The 13,895-nt window shown below is 49.5% G+C and overlaps 1 protein-coding gene across 2 annotated transcripts in view; it reads left to right on the top strand.

The window, feature by feature from the left end:
* Positions 1–13,867, top strand: part of WDR31 (WD repeat domain 31) — a 32,530-nt gene extending 18,663 nt beyond the window's left edge. The window contains exons 3-11 of one of the 2 annotated variants that reach the window (XM_077769908.1): positions 2,563–2,678; positions 3,470–3,599; positions 5,883–5,957; positions 7,082–7,226; positions 7,323–7,423; positions 8,918–8,985; positions 10,001–10,142; positions 11,806–11,968; positions 13,664–13,867. In XM_077769908.1, coding sequence (XP_077626034.1) covers positions 2,632–2,678; positions 3,470–3,599; positions 5,883–5,957; positions 7,082–7,226; positions 7,323–7,423; positions 8,918–8,985; positions 10,001–10,142; positions 11,806–11,968; positions 13,664–13,824 — 1,032 coding nt within the window. In that variant the 5' untranslated portion in view covers positions 2,563–2,631 and the 3' untranslated portion in view covers positions 13,825–13,867. Of the gene's footprint in view, positions 1–2,562; positions 2,679–3,466; positions 3,600–5,882; positions 5,958–7,081; positions 7,227–7,322; positions 7,424–8,917; positions 8,986–10,000; positions 10,143–11,805; positions 11,969–13,663 lie in introns of both variants that reach the window. The other variant, XM_077769907.1, reaches the window with a different exon arrangement.
* Positions 13,868–13,895: the final 28 nt, after the last annotated feature.

Raw genomic sequence — 13,895 nt, 5'->3', positions numbered from 1 at the left:
AATAAATAAAAACATTAAAAAAGAACTTGATTGTAAGAGAGTGGCATTGTTTTACATTTTTGTAGTTCTTGTTCACATGTTTGGTTTCAACATAAGGTGGTTGGGTTTTTTTTTTTTTAATGTTTTATTTATTTTTGAGAGAGAGAGAGAGAGACAGCATGAGCAGGGGAGGGTCAGAGAGAGAGGGAGTCACAGAATCCAAAGACAGGCTCCAGGCTCTGAGCTAGCTGTCAGCACAGAGCCCGACGTGGGGCTCGAACCCACGAACCATGAGATCATGACCTGAGCCAAAGTCGGACGCTTAACCAACTGAGCCACCCAGATGCCCCAAGGTGGTTGGGTTTTTATATTATATCTGCTTCTGCATTTGATCCATTGTCACGTTACTGGGGTTGTAACATTGTAACTGGGGTTGTAGCGTAAGAAGGAAATCAAACCTCACACAGAGATGTGGTTGGAAAAGGAAGGGCCATACAGACTCCTTGAAAGGGTCTCAGGGACCCCTACCAGTCTTCAGATCATGCTTTAACAACTGCTTGTCTAGGTCACTACCTATATTGTCTCAGTTAGTGTCCTTAGCTCTTGCACCTCATTGTTTTCTTTTCTTTTCTTTTTTTTTACAGTAGGCTCCACACTCATCATGGGGTTTAAACTCATGACCTGAGATCAAGGGTCGCATGCTCTACCAGGGCACCTGGGTGGCTCAGTCAGTTTTAGCATTGTCTGACTCTTGGTTTCGGCTCAGGTCATGATCTCATAGTTCAGGAGTTCGAGCCCCACACAGGGCTCTGTACTGACAGCACGGAGCCTGCTTGGGATTCTCTCTCTCCCTCTCTCTCAAAAGAAATCAATAAACTTAAAACAAAAAGTTAAAAAAAGAGTGACATACTTGACCAACTGAGCTAACCAGATGTCCCTAGAATCTCATTCTTACCAGAGTTATTTCGTGATGTGGCACGCTAATTTAGAGAAGTGTCACGTGAAATTATTATTTTTTTAAATTTATATTTGAAAGAGAGAGACAAGGTACATGCAGGGTAGAGGCAGAGAGAGAGGGAGACAATATCTGAGGCAGGTCTAGGCACTGAGCTGTCAGCATAGAGTTTGACGCGGGGCTCAAACTCATGAGCGGTGAGATCATGACCTGAGCAGAACTTGGATGCTTAACCAACTGAGCCACCCAGCTGCCCCATGTGAAATTATTAAAAAAACAGACCAGCACGCTAGGAAGGTTATAACCTTTTAGAATAACTAAGGCCCTTTTCAAGAAGCTTCACTGGTGAAAATTATTTTTTATTTTCAAATACACCTAGTATTTATTGTAGTAGAATATGCATAACATAAAGTGTATTATTGTTTAGTGTATACACAGTGTTATGCAACCATCCACAAAGTCTAGTTCCAGAACATTTACATTATCCATAAAGGAAACTCTGTACCTATTAAAGTGGCCCTTCCCTATTCCCCCATCTCCCAGCCCTTGGCGGCCATCAACCTGCCTTCTGTCTATGTAATTTCTGACCAGGGATATTTCATACGAATGGAATCAGACAACACGTGGCCTTTTGTGCCCAGCTTCTTTTGCTTAGTGTGATGTTTTCAAGGTTCATCTATACTATCATATATATCAAACCATTATTCCTTTTTATGGTTGAATAATAATCATTGCATGGACATACCACATTTTGTTTATTCATTCATCCGTTGCTGGACATTTGGGTTATTTTCCCCTCTTTGCTGTTGTCAACAGTGTTGCCATGAACATTCATGTATAAACTTTTGTTTGAACACCTATTTTTTTTAATATTTTATTTATTTCTGAGAGAGAGAGAGAGAGAGAGAGAGACAGCGAGAGCAGGGGAGGGTCAGAGAGAGGGAGGTACAGAATCTGAAACAGGCTCCAGGCTCTGAGCTAGCTGTCAGCACAGAGCCTGATGCGGGGCTCAAACCCACGAACTGTGAGATCATGACCTGAACCAAAGTCAGACGCTCAACTGACTGAGCCACCCAGGTGCCCCTGAACACCTATTTTCAATTATCTTGGCTATCTTCTCAGGAGTAGAATTGTTGGGTCATTTGGTAATCCTACATTCAACTTGTTGAAAAACCTCTTTGTATTTTTAAAATTCATTTTTGTTTTTGGGCTTCTGGGTGGCTCAGTCAGTTAAGCGTCCGACTTCAGCTCAGGTCATGATCTCACAATTCGTGGGTTTGAGCCCCATGTCGGGCTCTGTGCTGACAGCTCAGAGCCTGAAGCCTGCTCCCTCTCTCTCTACTCCTTCCTCCCCCCCTTCCCCCACCAACCCCAGCACTCTGTCTCTCCCTCTCAAAAATAAATAAAAACATTAAAAAATTTTTAAATTACTTTTGTTTTTGCTGATCTAAAGTCTTGCTGGAGGGTGCATTCCCAGAGCCTGAAGAGGAGGCAGGGAGAGAGAGGAGGAAAAACGAAGAAGTACAATGAATTAGTCTTTTAAAAAAAGAAGGATTTATGTTCATGTAATCATACCACCATTGTCACGCCTAACAAAACTAACAGTATGTGTTTTTCTTACTCAACAGGGGACACATCTTCCGGCAGCCACGAGGGATGCTGCGCCTCACAAGGTTTTGCGTAGGTGCTGTGCGGCCATGGGGAAACTGCAAAGCAAACTCAAGCACAGCACGTACAAGTACAGGTTTGGCACTCCTACACAGGGCTCCCACGCTTTACCCTGTGCATTAGAATTCTCCACTAAAGGGGCGCCTGGTTGGCTCACTCAGTAGAGCATGTGACTCTTGATCTCAGGGTTGTGAGTTCGAGCTCCACGTTAGGTGTAGAGATTTTTTTTTTATTATTTTTTCAATGTTTTATTTATTTCTAGGAGAGAGAGAGAGACAGCGTGAGCAGGGGAGAGTCAGAGAGAGAGGGAGTGACAGACTCTGAAACAGGCTCCAGGCTCTGAGCTGGCAGTCAGCACAGAGCCTGACGCGGGGCCCGAACCCATGAACTGCGAGATCATGACCTAAGTGAAAGTCGGACGCTCAACCGACTAAGCCACCCAGGCGCCCCGAGATTACTTTAAAAAACTTTTTTTTTTTAATTCTCCACTAAAAAAAGAGAAGGCTCAGAGCGATTATTGATGCCCTTCTCAGAACAGTTTGGTCTGTTTCCTTGTGATGAGAAACAGCCGATTGGCGAGTGTCCGCGGCCTCGCAGAGCGGGGCCCTGCAGCTTTGGGACTAGTCCCCTGGGTGAGCAAAGACTCCGGGCTTCTTGGCTTCAGGATTCCCCTTTATTGGATTCCAGTTCTTGGGTCGTCCTGAGCGTGCCCAGCGTTAATAATCCCATTTCCGGCAGTGGCCGCGGGTGTGCCTTCTGTACTCCTTGTCCAGATTTCTCCTCAGCCTCTCCCGTAGCCCCTCCTCTTCCCCGGCCCCGCTGCACTCCATACCGGTGGGCCTCTCATCTGCCTTCCTCTCTTAGCAGGCCCGACGGAATTCTAGAAGAGAGAATTCAGACTAAAGTGTGTCAGGAGTATAGCCCGGCCCACGTGGATACTGTGTCTGTCGTTGCTGCTCTGAGCCCAGACCTGTGTATCTCTGGAGGCAAAGATAAGGTGGGGTGTGCGTGCCTTGCCAGGGAGCCAGCTTCCTGAGGACACGGGGAGCTGTTTGAGAGGGAGCGCTGGCTTTGCGTTTCTGGAAGTCGTGTTGACTTGTGTAAAACCATGGGCTTTAGACTCAGGAACACTGGGTGTAAGTCCCTGCTCTGCCTCCTCCTATTCCTCTGGGCAAGCCGCCTACTGGTTTTGAGCCTCAGTCTCCGTATCCATGAAATGGGGATTATGATACCAGCCTCCCAGGACAGTGGTGAGGATCAGGTGGTGAGATGTTTGGTGATGTCCCAGACCACTCACGTGCTTTCTATAAATGATGAGTGTTATTCCAGCCAACCCATTTTCATACCCACACAGACACAGGAGGTACTTGTCACCAAAAGGAGACTTCCAGTCTCTTCTTTGCAGCTCTTGCCCAAATCTCTACCCTGGTGTGCGTCATGATCCCGCCCTTCTGTGCTCCTGCCCTTCCTCCCACTGTCACCTTGAATTTGGACCCCCCCCCCCCCCCCATCTGGCTCTGTCANAACCCATTTTCATACCCACACAGACACAGGAGGTACTTGTCACCAAAAGGAGACTTCCAGTCTCTTCTTTGCAGCTCTTGCCCAAATCTCTACCCTGGTGTGCGTCATGATCCCGCCCTTCTGTGCTCCTGCCCTTCCTCCCACTGTCACCATGAACTTGGACCCCCCCACCCACCCCATCTGGCTCTGTCACAGCACTCACAGCTAGGACATTGGTAGCAAAAGTGTTGATTCTTTTCATTCCTCTCATTTTCACATTGTATTTCATGGACTCTAAGACGCTTGCGTTTTTATACTTTAGCACCTTGGAAATCAGTGCGCATCCAAAAATTGATGATAGGGGTGTCTGACTGGTTCAGTCCATAGAGCGTACACCTCTTGATCTCAGGGTTATGAGTTCAAGCCCCATGTTGGATGTGGAGCCTACTTAAAAATAAATAAATAAAATAAAAATTGGTGATAAAGCCTGGTATAATTTAATTGACAGCATTTTGTCAGAAAGTCAGTATCATCTTAGATGTATGAAATTTTATTTATATGATCTTCACCTGTGTGGGGTAGGTAGGGAAGGGTCAGCCTCTCTGTTTTACAAATGAAGAAACTGGGGTTTAACGAGGTCCAGTGCTGACAAGCTCCTTAGTCTCTAGCTATGAACTACCGGAGACCAGGCCAGAGGAGGCGTAGCAGGGAGCCTCCTGCTCAGGAAGAGAAACACTCACCACAGGATATTAAAGTATACACCTGGGAAAAGGATGGAAAGAAAGTTTTAATAATGATTCTCTCTGGCAGATGGAATTATGAGGTTTTTTTTGAAATTAGAAAAAAAAGTGTGATCTGGTTTTCAACAGTGTGAATATACTTAACAGTACTGAACTGCATACCTTAAAATTATTAAGATGGTAAATTTTTTTTAAGATGGCAAATTTTTAAATTTTTTTTTAAAGAGGGTGCAAGTGAGCATGGGGTGCAGGCAGGGAGAGAGAGAATCCCCAGGAAAGGCAAGGTGTGGGAGAGACAGAGAGAGAGAGAAGCAGAGCTCACCCAAAGCAGGGCTCGAGTTCCTCTGATGTGGGACAAACTCATGAACTATGAGACTGTGACCTGAGCCGAAGTCAGATGCTTGACGACTGAGCCACCACAATTTTTTTAAACTACACTAAAATAAAAGTACGACACAAGGGGGGCACCTGGGTGGCTCAGTCGGTTAAGCGTCCAATTTCGGCTCAAGTCATGATCTCACGGTTCATGGGTTTGAGCCCTGCATCAGTCTTTGTGCTGACAGCTGGCTCAGAGCCTGGAGCCTGTCTTTGGATTCTGTGTCTCCCTCTCTCTCTGACCCTCCCCTGCTCACGCTGTCTCTTTCTCTCAAAAATAAATAAAACATTTAAAAATTTAAAAAAAAGTACAACACAAGTAGAGGAGAAGACTCTAATCCCATGTGGCATTTCACTTCAGCATCTATAACCAGACCTTCAGCCCAAGTCAGTCCCCCTTGGGGAGTGTCTTCTGAACCCGTCAGTGAGGCTCTGAGGGGCAGCCCGTGGCCCTGGAGACACAGAGGGCTGCTTGGTAGGTCGGGAGGGAAGAAAAGAAAGTCTGTACGGGGGCACACGAGGGGAGAGGCTACAATAAAGCCCTAATGTTCGACAGAGAGGGCAAAATGAGGTGGGGAATGAAGTAACGGCTTGTGGTTTCAGTTAAATAAAAATCCACTTAAAATATTACAAAGATTCTGACGAGTGTGCTGACTCTGCAGACAGTGGTGGCCTATAACTGGAAAACCGGAAATGTGGTGAGAACTTTCAAAGGACATGAACGAGAAATCACGAAGGTAATTATCAACCAGTTATTCTCACGGAGGGAATTTGGAACTGAATAAGGAAGGGAGTATCTCAGAGCTGTGCGTACGAAGAGTGAGGGAATATTCAGTCTTAGGGAAAATGCAGGGGCTTCATTTGACGCTGTGAAGGCCTTCTTGAGGCAAAACAGAGCAGACCATCCTCTCATGTTTTGTCACTAAGCCCCTAGTAGCTCAGGTGGTAAGCAGAGAACAGCTGGGAAGAACTCCCCGGACTGTCCTAATTCAGCAGGGGTGCGTACTGAAGGCTGCCTGTGTGTTCACTGTAGCTAGAAAAACGACAGAATCTCCACGCTTGGGAACCTTCCAGTCTAGTTCGGGAAAGTTTTTTAAAGCCAACAATGGTTAAATAAAAATTAATTTTGTTGGGGCAGCTGGGTGGTTCAGTTGGTTAAGCGTCCAACTTTGGCTCAGGTCATGATCTCATGATTCATGAGTTTGAGCCCCGCACTGACTTTGTGCTGACAGCTCAGAGCCCGGAGCCTGCTTCGGATTCTTGTCTCCCTCTCTCTCTGCCCCTCTCCTGCTTGTACTGTGTGTGTATATGTGTGTGTGTGTGTGTGTGTGTGTGTGTGTGTGTGTGAAAAAGAAATATTAAAAATTTTAAATATTAATTTGTTAAAAAAGCATTACAGGGTAGAGTGAGCTTGCAGCAGAAATGATGGAGAATGCCAATTTCTACAACTGCCGTCTCTGGAATCCCCCTAAATGAGCTAATAATTGGAATTGAGATGGCAGCCCCACCAGAATGAACCTGGGCAACAGCCACAACTCGTGCAGCACAGATTATGGTGTTGAGGTGCCAGAGGCTGGGCCTGCGAGAGCCTCAGGCCCTAACACCCTCATCCTCCTGTTTCCTATTAAAACATTTAAGTTCATTTCTTTATTTTGAGAGAGAGAGAGAGGCAAAGAGGGGCGGGGAGAGAGGGGGAGAGAGAGAGAGAGAGAGAGAGAGAATCCCAAGCAGGCTTTGCACTGTCAGCGAGCGGAAAGCAAGAGCGGGAGTCTAACTGAGTGAGCCACCCAGGCATCCCGCCCTGTTTCCCATTTTGAAGTCCAAGCACAGTGGCACCTGGAGCAGTTTTTCTCTTGAGCAGATAGCCTGTGTGTGCAGATCAAGCCAGTTCTTCAGCGCCTCTCGTGACAGGACGGTCATGATGTGGGACTTGCACGGCCCCTCCCAACCAAGGCAGCAGTTCTCTGGCCACGCCATGGTGGTCACTGGATTGGCTGTGAGTCCAGGTGAGGTGCAACTGATCTCTTCCCAGCGCTGATGTGCTTTCCAGAAAGCCCCATGCCAGGCTCCTCTCACCGACCCAGCTTTCCCGTGTTTCCCAGACTCTTCGCAGCTGTGCACTGGCTCTCGGGACAACACCCTGCTTCTGTGGGACGTTGGCACCGGACAGTGTGCGGAGAGAGTGTCCGTCTCCAGGAACCTGGTAGGAACTCAAACTTGGCACAGAGCAGGACAGCAGAAGGGAGCAGGGGTGAGGCAGAGAACCTGGGGGAAGGGTCAGGAGACCCACAGCCAGCAGTAGAGGCATGGGTCCTCGTTACCACTCACCTCGCACCCAGCCTCTCAGCATTATCAGATTGGATGATCTTTCAGATCTTCTGTTAGTTCGTGTCAGAGTTTTAAGTCATGTCCTCATTTATTCCCTCAAAATATACTTACTCCTCATCTTCTGTGCTGGGAACAGGGTTAGTGGCCCAGGACACAGTCCCTGCCCTCCAGAATCTCCCCGCTTATGCTTGTTGTGTGTTCTGCACACGTATCACTGTGCAGAGAAATAAGCATGTCCCTTTGCTTTGTGTATAATTTGCCGTGTTTATGAAGACCAGTGTTTTCTGGCAGCAGACTGGTATGTAAAGTCCACAGTCTTTGAGGTCAGTCATATGTGGGTTCACATCATGAATCCATCACCTTTATTTTTTTTTAAGTAATCTCTACATCTGACACGGGGCTTGAACTCACAACCCCAAGACCAAGAATCACATGTTTACCGATTGAACCAGCCAGGAGCCCCAACATCCGTCACTTTTTAGCTGTGTTACCCCAAGGAAGTTATAGTATGTCCTCATTTATAAGCCGGGGAGAATCCTGTGACCTGACATGGTAGATGTTCCTGTAGTGGACATCAAATATCAGTCCTGGGCACCTTTTCCAACTTTGAAGGCAACTGTCCTTGACAAGGTATGCTCGCCCTATGCCTTCCATATTTGTGGAGGTTGCTGGAAGAAAATCCTGTCACCTTGGGTTGTTTTGAAAACTGTTTCATGCCTGTCCAGCAGGGGCTACAGGGATGGAGAGAAAGAACACTCTTCCTGAACCCTGTGAGGCCTCAGACTAGGGTTTCATGGTCCCACCATAGCAAGGGGGCCACTCTCCTTAGCGGCCGCTCGCCAGCAACTCTCTACCGCGTGTCTGGGTGCCTGCGTGCATTTGGGTGGCGCCTGCGTGCATTTGGGTGGCACTCGCGTGCATTTAGGTGCTCACGACTGGCCCCACTGCCACCATTGCTCCCGCTCACCCAGGGTTCACCAGTAGAGCACGCCCGGTGGGTGTCTGCACAACACAGAACCCCTCCAGGTCCAATGTATCGTCAGCATCTGTGAGAAGTGGTGCAGAGATGCTAGTTAGCACAGTTGCTGGGGTTTTTTTAAATGTTTATTTTTGAGAGAGTGAAAGAGCACAAATAGGGGAGGGACAGAAAGAGAGGGAGACAGAGGCTCTGAAGTGGGCTCTGCGCCGACAGCCTTGGTACTGACGGCAGTGAGCCTGATGCGGGGCTTGAACTCACGAACTCGTGACCTGAGCCAAAGTTAGATGCTCAACGGACTGAGTCACCCAGGCACCCCAAGCACAGTTTACAGGGGTGACAGTAGAAGAATGCTTTGGTATGGAGAAGTTTTGGAAATTTTGCTTTCTCCAGGTCACTCACCTGTGCTGGGTCCCCCGGGAACCATATGTACTACAGACTTCTGAAGATAAAACCATCAGGTGGGCTTCCCAAGCAGCCGTGAAAGTGTTTCTGGTGAAGGTTTGTGGTTCTGTGCCTACGTGACTCCCTTCCCCCTCCGCTCCTCCTCATCGCTGTGCCTTCCCAGAGCCTTCCGCCCTTCTGCTTCTGCCCTGTGCTGGGGCTGGGGTCTCTCTGACAGGGCCCCCTGAACCATCTGGGTACAGGTTGGATGCCAAGAGTTCAGACCAGGAAAAAGCCTGTGTCCTGGATGGTTCTGAAGCAGCCGATTCTGTCTGAACCCGCCCTCACCCCCTGTGTGACCGTATTCCGGAGAAGCTCAGGACATCCTTAGGTTAAGCTCATGTTAAGCTGGTCGCCTGCTTCAAGCTGCCTGGCTTCACTTGCCACCCCTGCACAGCTCCCGATGTCCTCAATCACCTGGCCCCCGAGTGAGGCCTCGTCTGGGGAAATGGGGTCGGAATCCCCATGAGGGGAGTCAAATGAAGTAAACCATTCTTGAGTAGAAAGCATGACTAGAAACTTTGGATCTCAGAAGAGATTCATTCTACTAAGAAAATCGCAGGAATGAGGTAAAATGAGACGAGAGGTGGAATAAAACACTCCCCATGGCCCAGGGAGGCCAAGACCTGTAAATGTGTTGTATCTGATTCTAGAATCGTGACTGCTCTTCTGGATCATAATAAGTGTCTTTAAAAAAAATTTTTTTTAAACCACAGGCACAGAAATATCCTCTTCTCCATTGAAAGCATTATCCCAAAGGGCCAGATTAACAAATTAACTTGTATAATTAAGATGCTTGGGCTAAATTCCTATTAACTGGGCCTCAAAATAGAAAGAGCTCAGATGTCTTTCAAACTGGTTATTTCCTGGCAGCTTTGGAGCCTCCAGGCTTGGTCTGGTTCATACTCCTGTTTTTAGGTAAATCATGACATGCCATCTGACTGCCCGAAGCAGCCAAGAGCCAAGATTTATGGTAAAGGGTATTTCAGCCTCTTCTACCACAGACTCATCTCCAGCTGTAATTCCTTGCAGACTGTGGGACAGCCGGGGACTGCGGGTAGCGCATGTATTTCCCACAAAGCAGCATATTCAGACCTACTGCGAGGTCAGTGAGGATGGACAGAAATGCATCTCCTGCAGCAGTGGCTCTGGAGGGGAAGGCTGCGAAGCCACGGTAAGAGACTGGGGGTGTCCGGGTGGCTGGTGCTGATGAGCAAATTACTTACTCTGACCTCACGTCTATACTGGCTACACAGGGGAGCTCCACTACGGCTCAGGCCTATTCCGGGTGCATACTGTGAGCCTTTACATTCCAGATGTGTCTCTCAAGAAACCTCCTTTAGTCTTGGGCTCTCCAAAGTGGTAGCAGAGGGAGGGCGGAGAGGGATGGGCGGAGAGGCAAGATAGGGAGGTGCTAAACATTGAGAACCCGCTGGCTAATGCCCCGTGCCCAGCAGGCCTTAGAAAGGAGAGGGGCTGTCTGAAGAGCCAAGTGTATTTCCATTGTGCTCGTGGTCACAGTAAAGGGGCCGCAGGCTCTTCAGGAAGCTTGGAGCTCCAGCGTTGGTTGAGGGCCCACCCCATCCTGCACCCATTTACCTTTCCTTACAGTGAATTTTGGGTTAGATTGCCGTGGCTCCTTCAAAGTACCTGGGATTCCTAATTGTAGAATATAGGTTAAAAGGGGCATCTAGTCCAAATAGAACCATTACAGCCCCCATTTTATCAGACATTACATGCCAGGCACTGGCCTGAGCACATTACACACATTATCTCATTTAATCCTTAAAACAACCTTGTGAGTTAAAGGGTTAAGTGCTACAATAATCCCAGTTTTACAGATGAGGAAACGGAGGCATGGCAAGTTGAAATCTGTTGCCTAAGACCACACCTCTACAGACTGAGCCAGCCAGGCACCCCATGACCACACCTTTAGTAAGGGGTAGGGGGAGGCGTCGAACCCCAAGCTGTTAGTGTAGCATCTCTTCACCAAGCTAAGCATTTCCAGCTTCTGCAACTGACATGGTGTCCTGTGGTTTCATTGTTCTTCAGACACAATTCAGATCACTCTCCTCTTAGAAAGTTATTGTCCTCAGTTCCGTTGAGTCCGGATTTCATGCCTTTTTGCCCACGGTTCAGTTGGCTCTCCTTCCTGAATGTTGTTCTCTAGCCAGTCTGACTGTTTCAGCGAGAGTGGGATTGGCAGGCCCTCCTTTGTTGTGGGGTCTCGTCTTCATATATCGAGGGTCAGCACGCAGGCGATAAGTCAGAAGGTCTGTGCCTGCGTGTGCTTTCAAGAAGTTGCTCCTGACTCTGCCGTCTCCACAGGACCCACAGAGGCCATGATGCTGATAGAAGGCAGCTCCTGAGCCGTCCAGAAAGTAGGCAACCCAAGGGCGCCTGGCTGGCTCTGTCGGGAGAGCGTGTGATTCTTGATCTCAGGGTCGTGAGTTTGAGCCCCACATGGGGCGTAGAGATTCCATAAATAAATTAAAACCTTTAAAAAAGACAGTAGGCGACCCCATACTATCCCATCATGCTGTAGGACTTGGAGCTTTCACTTCCCTAACCATGACCTCAATGAGGACAGTGACAACTTTCCCGGCACATCCTTACCCAGGGCTGTTGGAGATGGTTGATGTTTAAGATAATCGCTAGATGGATAGATGATTGTTGTGTGGGTGGGCCGGGTGTGGATCGGGGGTGGCCGTGTGAGCAGGTCAGTGAAGGGAGTCGGTGGCTCATGAGAAGCTGGGAGGATGGCAGTGAGGGAACGAAGCAGGTGTGGAGCTGGAGAGGTATGCGTGTGCCAGCCGGCCTGTGTCATTACTCTGCAGCTCTGGGACCTACGGCAGACGCGGAACAGAATATGTGAATATAAGGGGCATTTCCAGACTGTCGCATCCTGTGTCTTTCTACCAAGAGCTTTAGCCTTGATGCCTACACTTGCTACCTCATCACATGACTGCAAAGTGAAGGTCTGGAACCAAGATACTGGAGGTAAGGAGCCTGCTGGTGGTGTTTCTCAAAGCTTTATGGGGTCCTAAAAGCTTCTCCGAAACTCTCTCTGTTGCTCAGCAAATACAAAGCCACTCGTGTCCTACCACCATCCAGGCCCCCAGTGGTTACGAGATAACCAGGATTCTGTTCAACCTCTGGCTGGAAGCCATCACCACATGAGCCCCGGGACCGTATTGTGCAGACTTGTTCCCGAGAGATCAAATATATTTGGCTCTTAGTGTTCTTTCTACCTCAAGTTCTGCATCAGGTTGTAACATGTGATGCTCCAAACGTCTGGGAAAGAGAACATGAACTGCCACTTTAAAATTCTGTTTCCGAGGACTAAAATGAGAGCCTCAGCTCTCAGTGGGGCTGAGGGAGAGTAGAGATAGTCCCAGAAAGACTGCTCCGTTCTGAGGCTGCAGCTGCGGTCTGAGGTCGCAGCAAGGCCATGACGCCTCATAGCACCAGAAAGGTGTTTCAGGGAACACGCTGAAGTGGGGTGCCAGGGCCCCTCCTGCTGGCTGATCGCTGGGTGTTCGGAAGATTTACTACAGACTGGCAAGTGCTATGAGTCGTGGTGGTGGGTTCTTTCCTTCCAGAAAGCTGCCTTGCTAGCACCCCGCTGCCCCCATACTACTTTCTTTTTTTGAAGTTCACTTATTTTTCAGAGAGGCAGAGAGAGCACATGCAAGCGAGTGCACACAAGTGGGGGAGGGGCAGAGAGTGAGGGAGGGAGAGAATCCCAGGCAGGCTTCGTGCTGTCAGCCCAGAGGCCTGTTGCGGGGCTCAATCTCCCAAACAGTAAGATCATGACCTGAGCCAAAATCAAGAGCCAGACATTAAACCGACTGAGCCCTCCAGGCGCCCCTATGCTGTTTCGTCCCGGACACGGGGTTCTGTCAGACACAGGGAGCAGTGTTAACCTAGCAAACCTCACAACAAATCCCTCCCCCAGTAAACTTCCAGAAAGTTAGCTCCCGGCAGGGGAAGGTAGGGGAGCCCCCTCAGAGAAAAGCTGTGACATCATGTCTAGTGGCATACAGCCAAACTTCCAAAGGGAGGGCGGCCCAGCTGTGCCCCCCGGCGCTGCCCCCCCACCCCCACTGCCCAGTGCAGCAGTGTAGCAGGCGGGGAGAGCAGCTCTCTCGGGCCCAGCATTCATAACCCTGGGACCAGGGAGAACAAGGGCTGAAAGTGCCGCCCTGCCCACCAGGTGCCCCCATGGCCTCCGAGATGGGCATGGGGGAGCCTGGGTCGGCTGGAGGCCCTCAGACTGCCCTTGGGGCCCCAATGTCCTCTGTCCTGAAGGGAGCAAGACCCCGAGGCCAGCAGCTGGGGACGAGTACCCTGGTGTGTCCTCCCCTGCCCTGGCCCCTGCCTTGCTCTCTGGGCAGGTGGTGACTGAAGGCAGCGCGTTACCACGTCCTTTCAGGCGAGGCCCCCGCTGTGTGAACGTGCTTCTAAGTGATCCACATCTTGTTTGATCCACGCGCCCTCCTCTGTGGTCGAGGCCGTGCGGCTGACCCCAGTGTGACTTCCCTGCCGGCACACGGTCCTCTGAAGCGGGGTGCTACCCCTGTCTGGGTTACATGGAGGTAGCACGTGCTTTATTTACATGGGCTTGTTGCAGAGACCTCGCGTTCTATGACACCATGCTCTTGGCCTAAGCTGCTGGTTCCCTCTCCCTCACAGCCTGCTTGTTCACCTTGTCCCTGGATGGATCGGGCCCTTTGACTTCCCTGGCTGTTGGCGACACCGTCTCCTTGCTATGTGCGAGTTTCAGCCGAGGAATTCACCTGCTCAGGGCGGACTACGGCCAGGGGCTGGCACTGCGGGAAGTGGCGGCTTTCTGAGGCCAAGAGACGTTCACCGGACAATATCAAACCATGGCCTGTCCTTTCTCGGTGTGGCTTTGTTCCCCACA

The sequence above is a fragment of the Crocuta crocuta genome, unplaced genomic scaffold (assembly GCF_008692635.1).
Source record: "Crocuta crocuta isolate KB4526 unplaced genomic scaffold, BGI_CrCroc_1.0 scaffold95, whole genome shotgun sequence".
NCBI lineage: Eukaryota > Metazoa > Chordata > Mammalia > Carnivora > Hyaenidae > Crocuta > Crocuta crocuta.
This window is presented reverse-complemented; position numbering and strand designations above follow the sequence as displayed.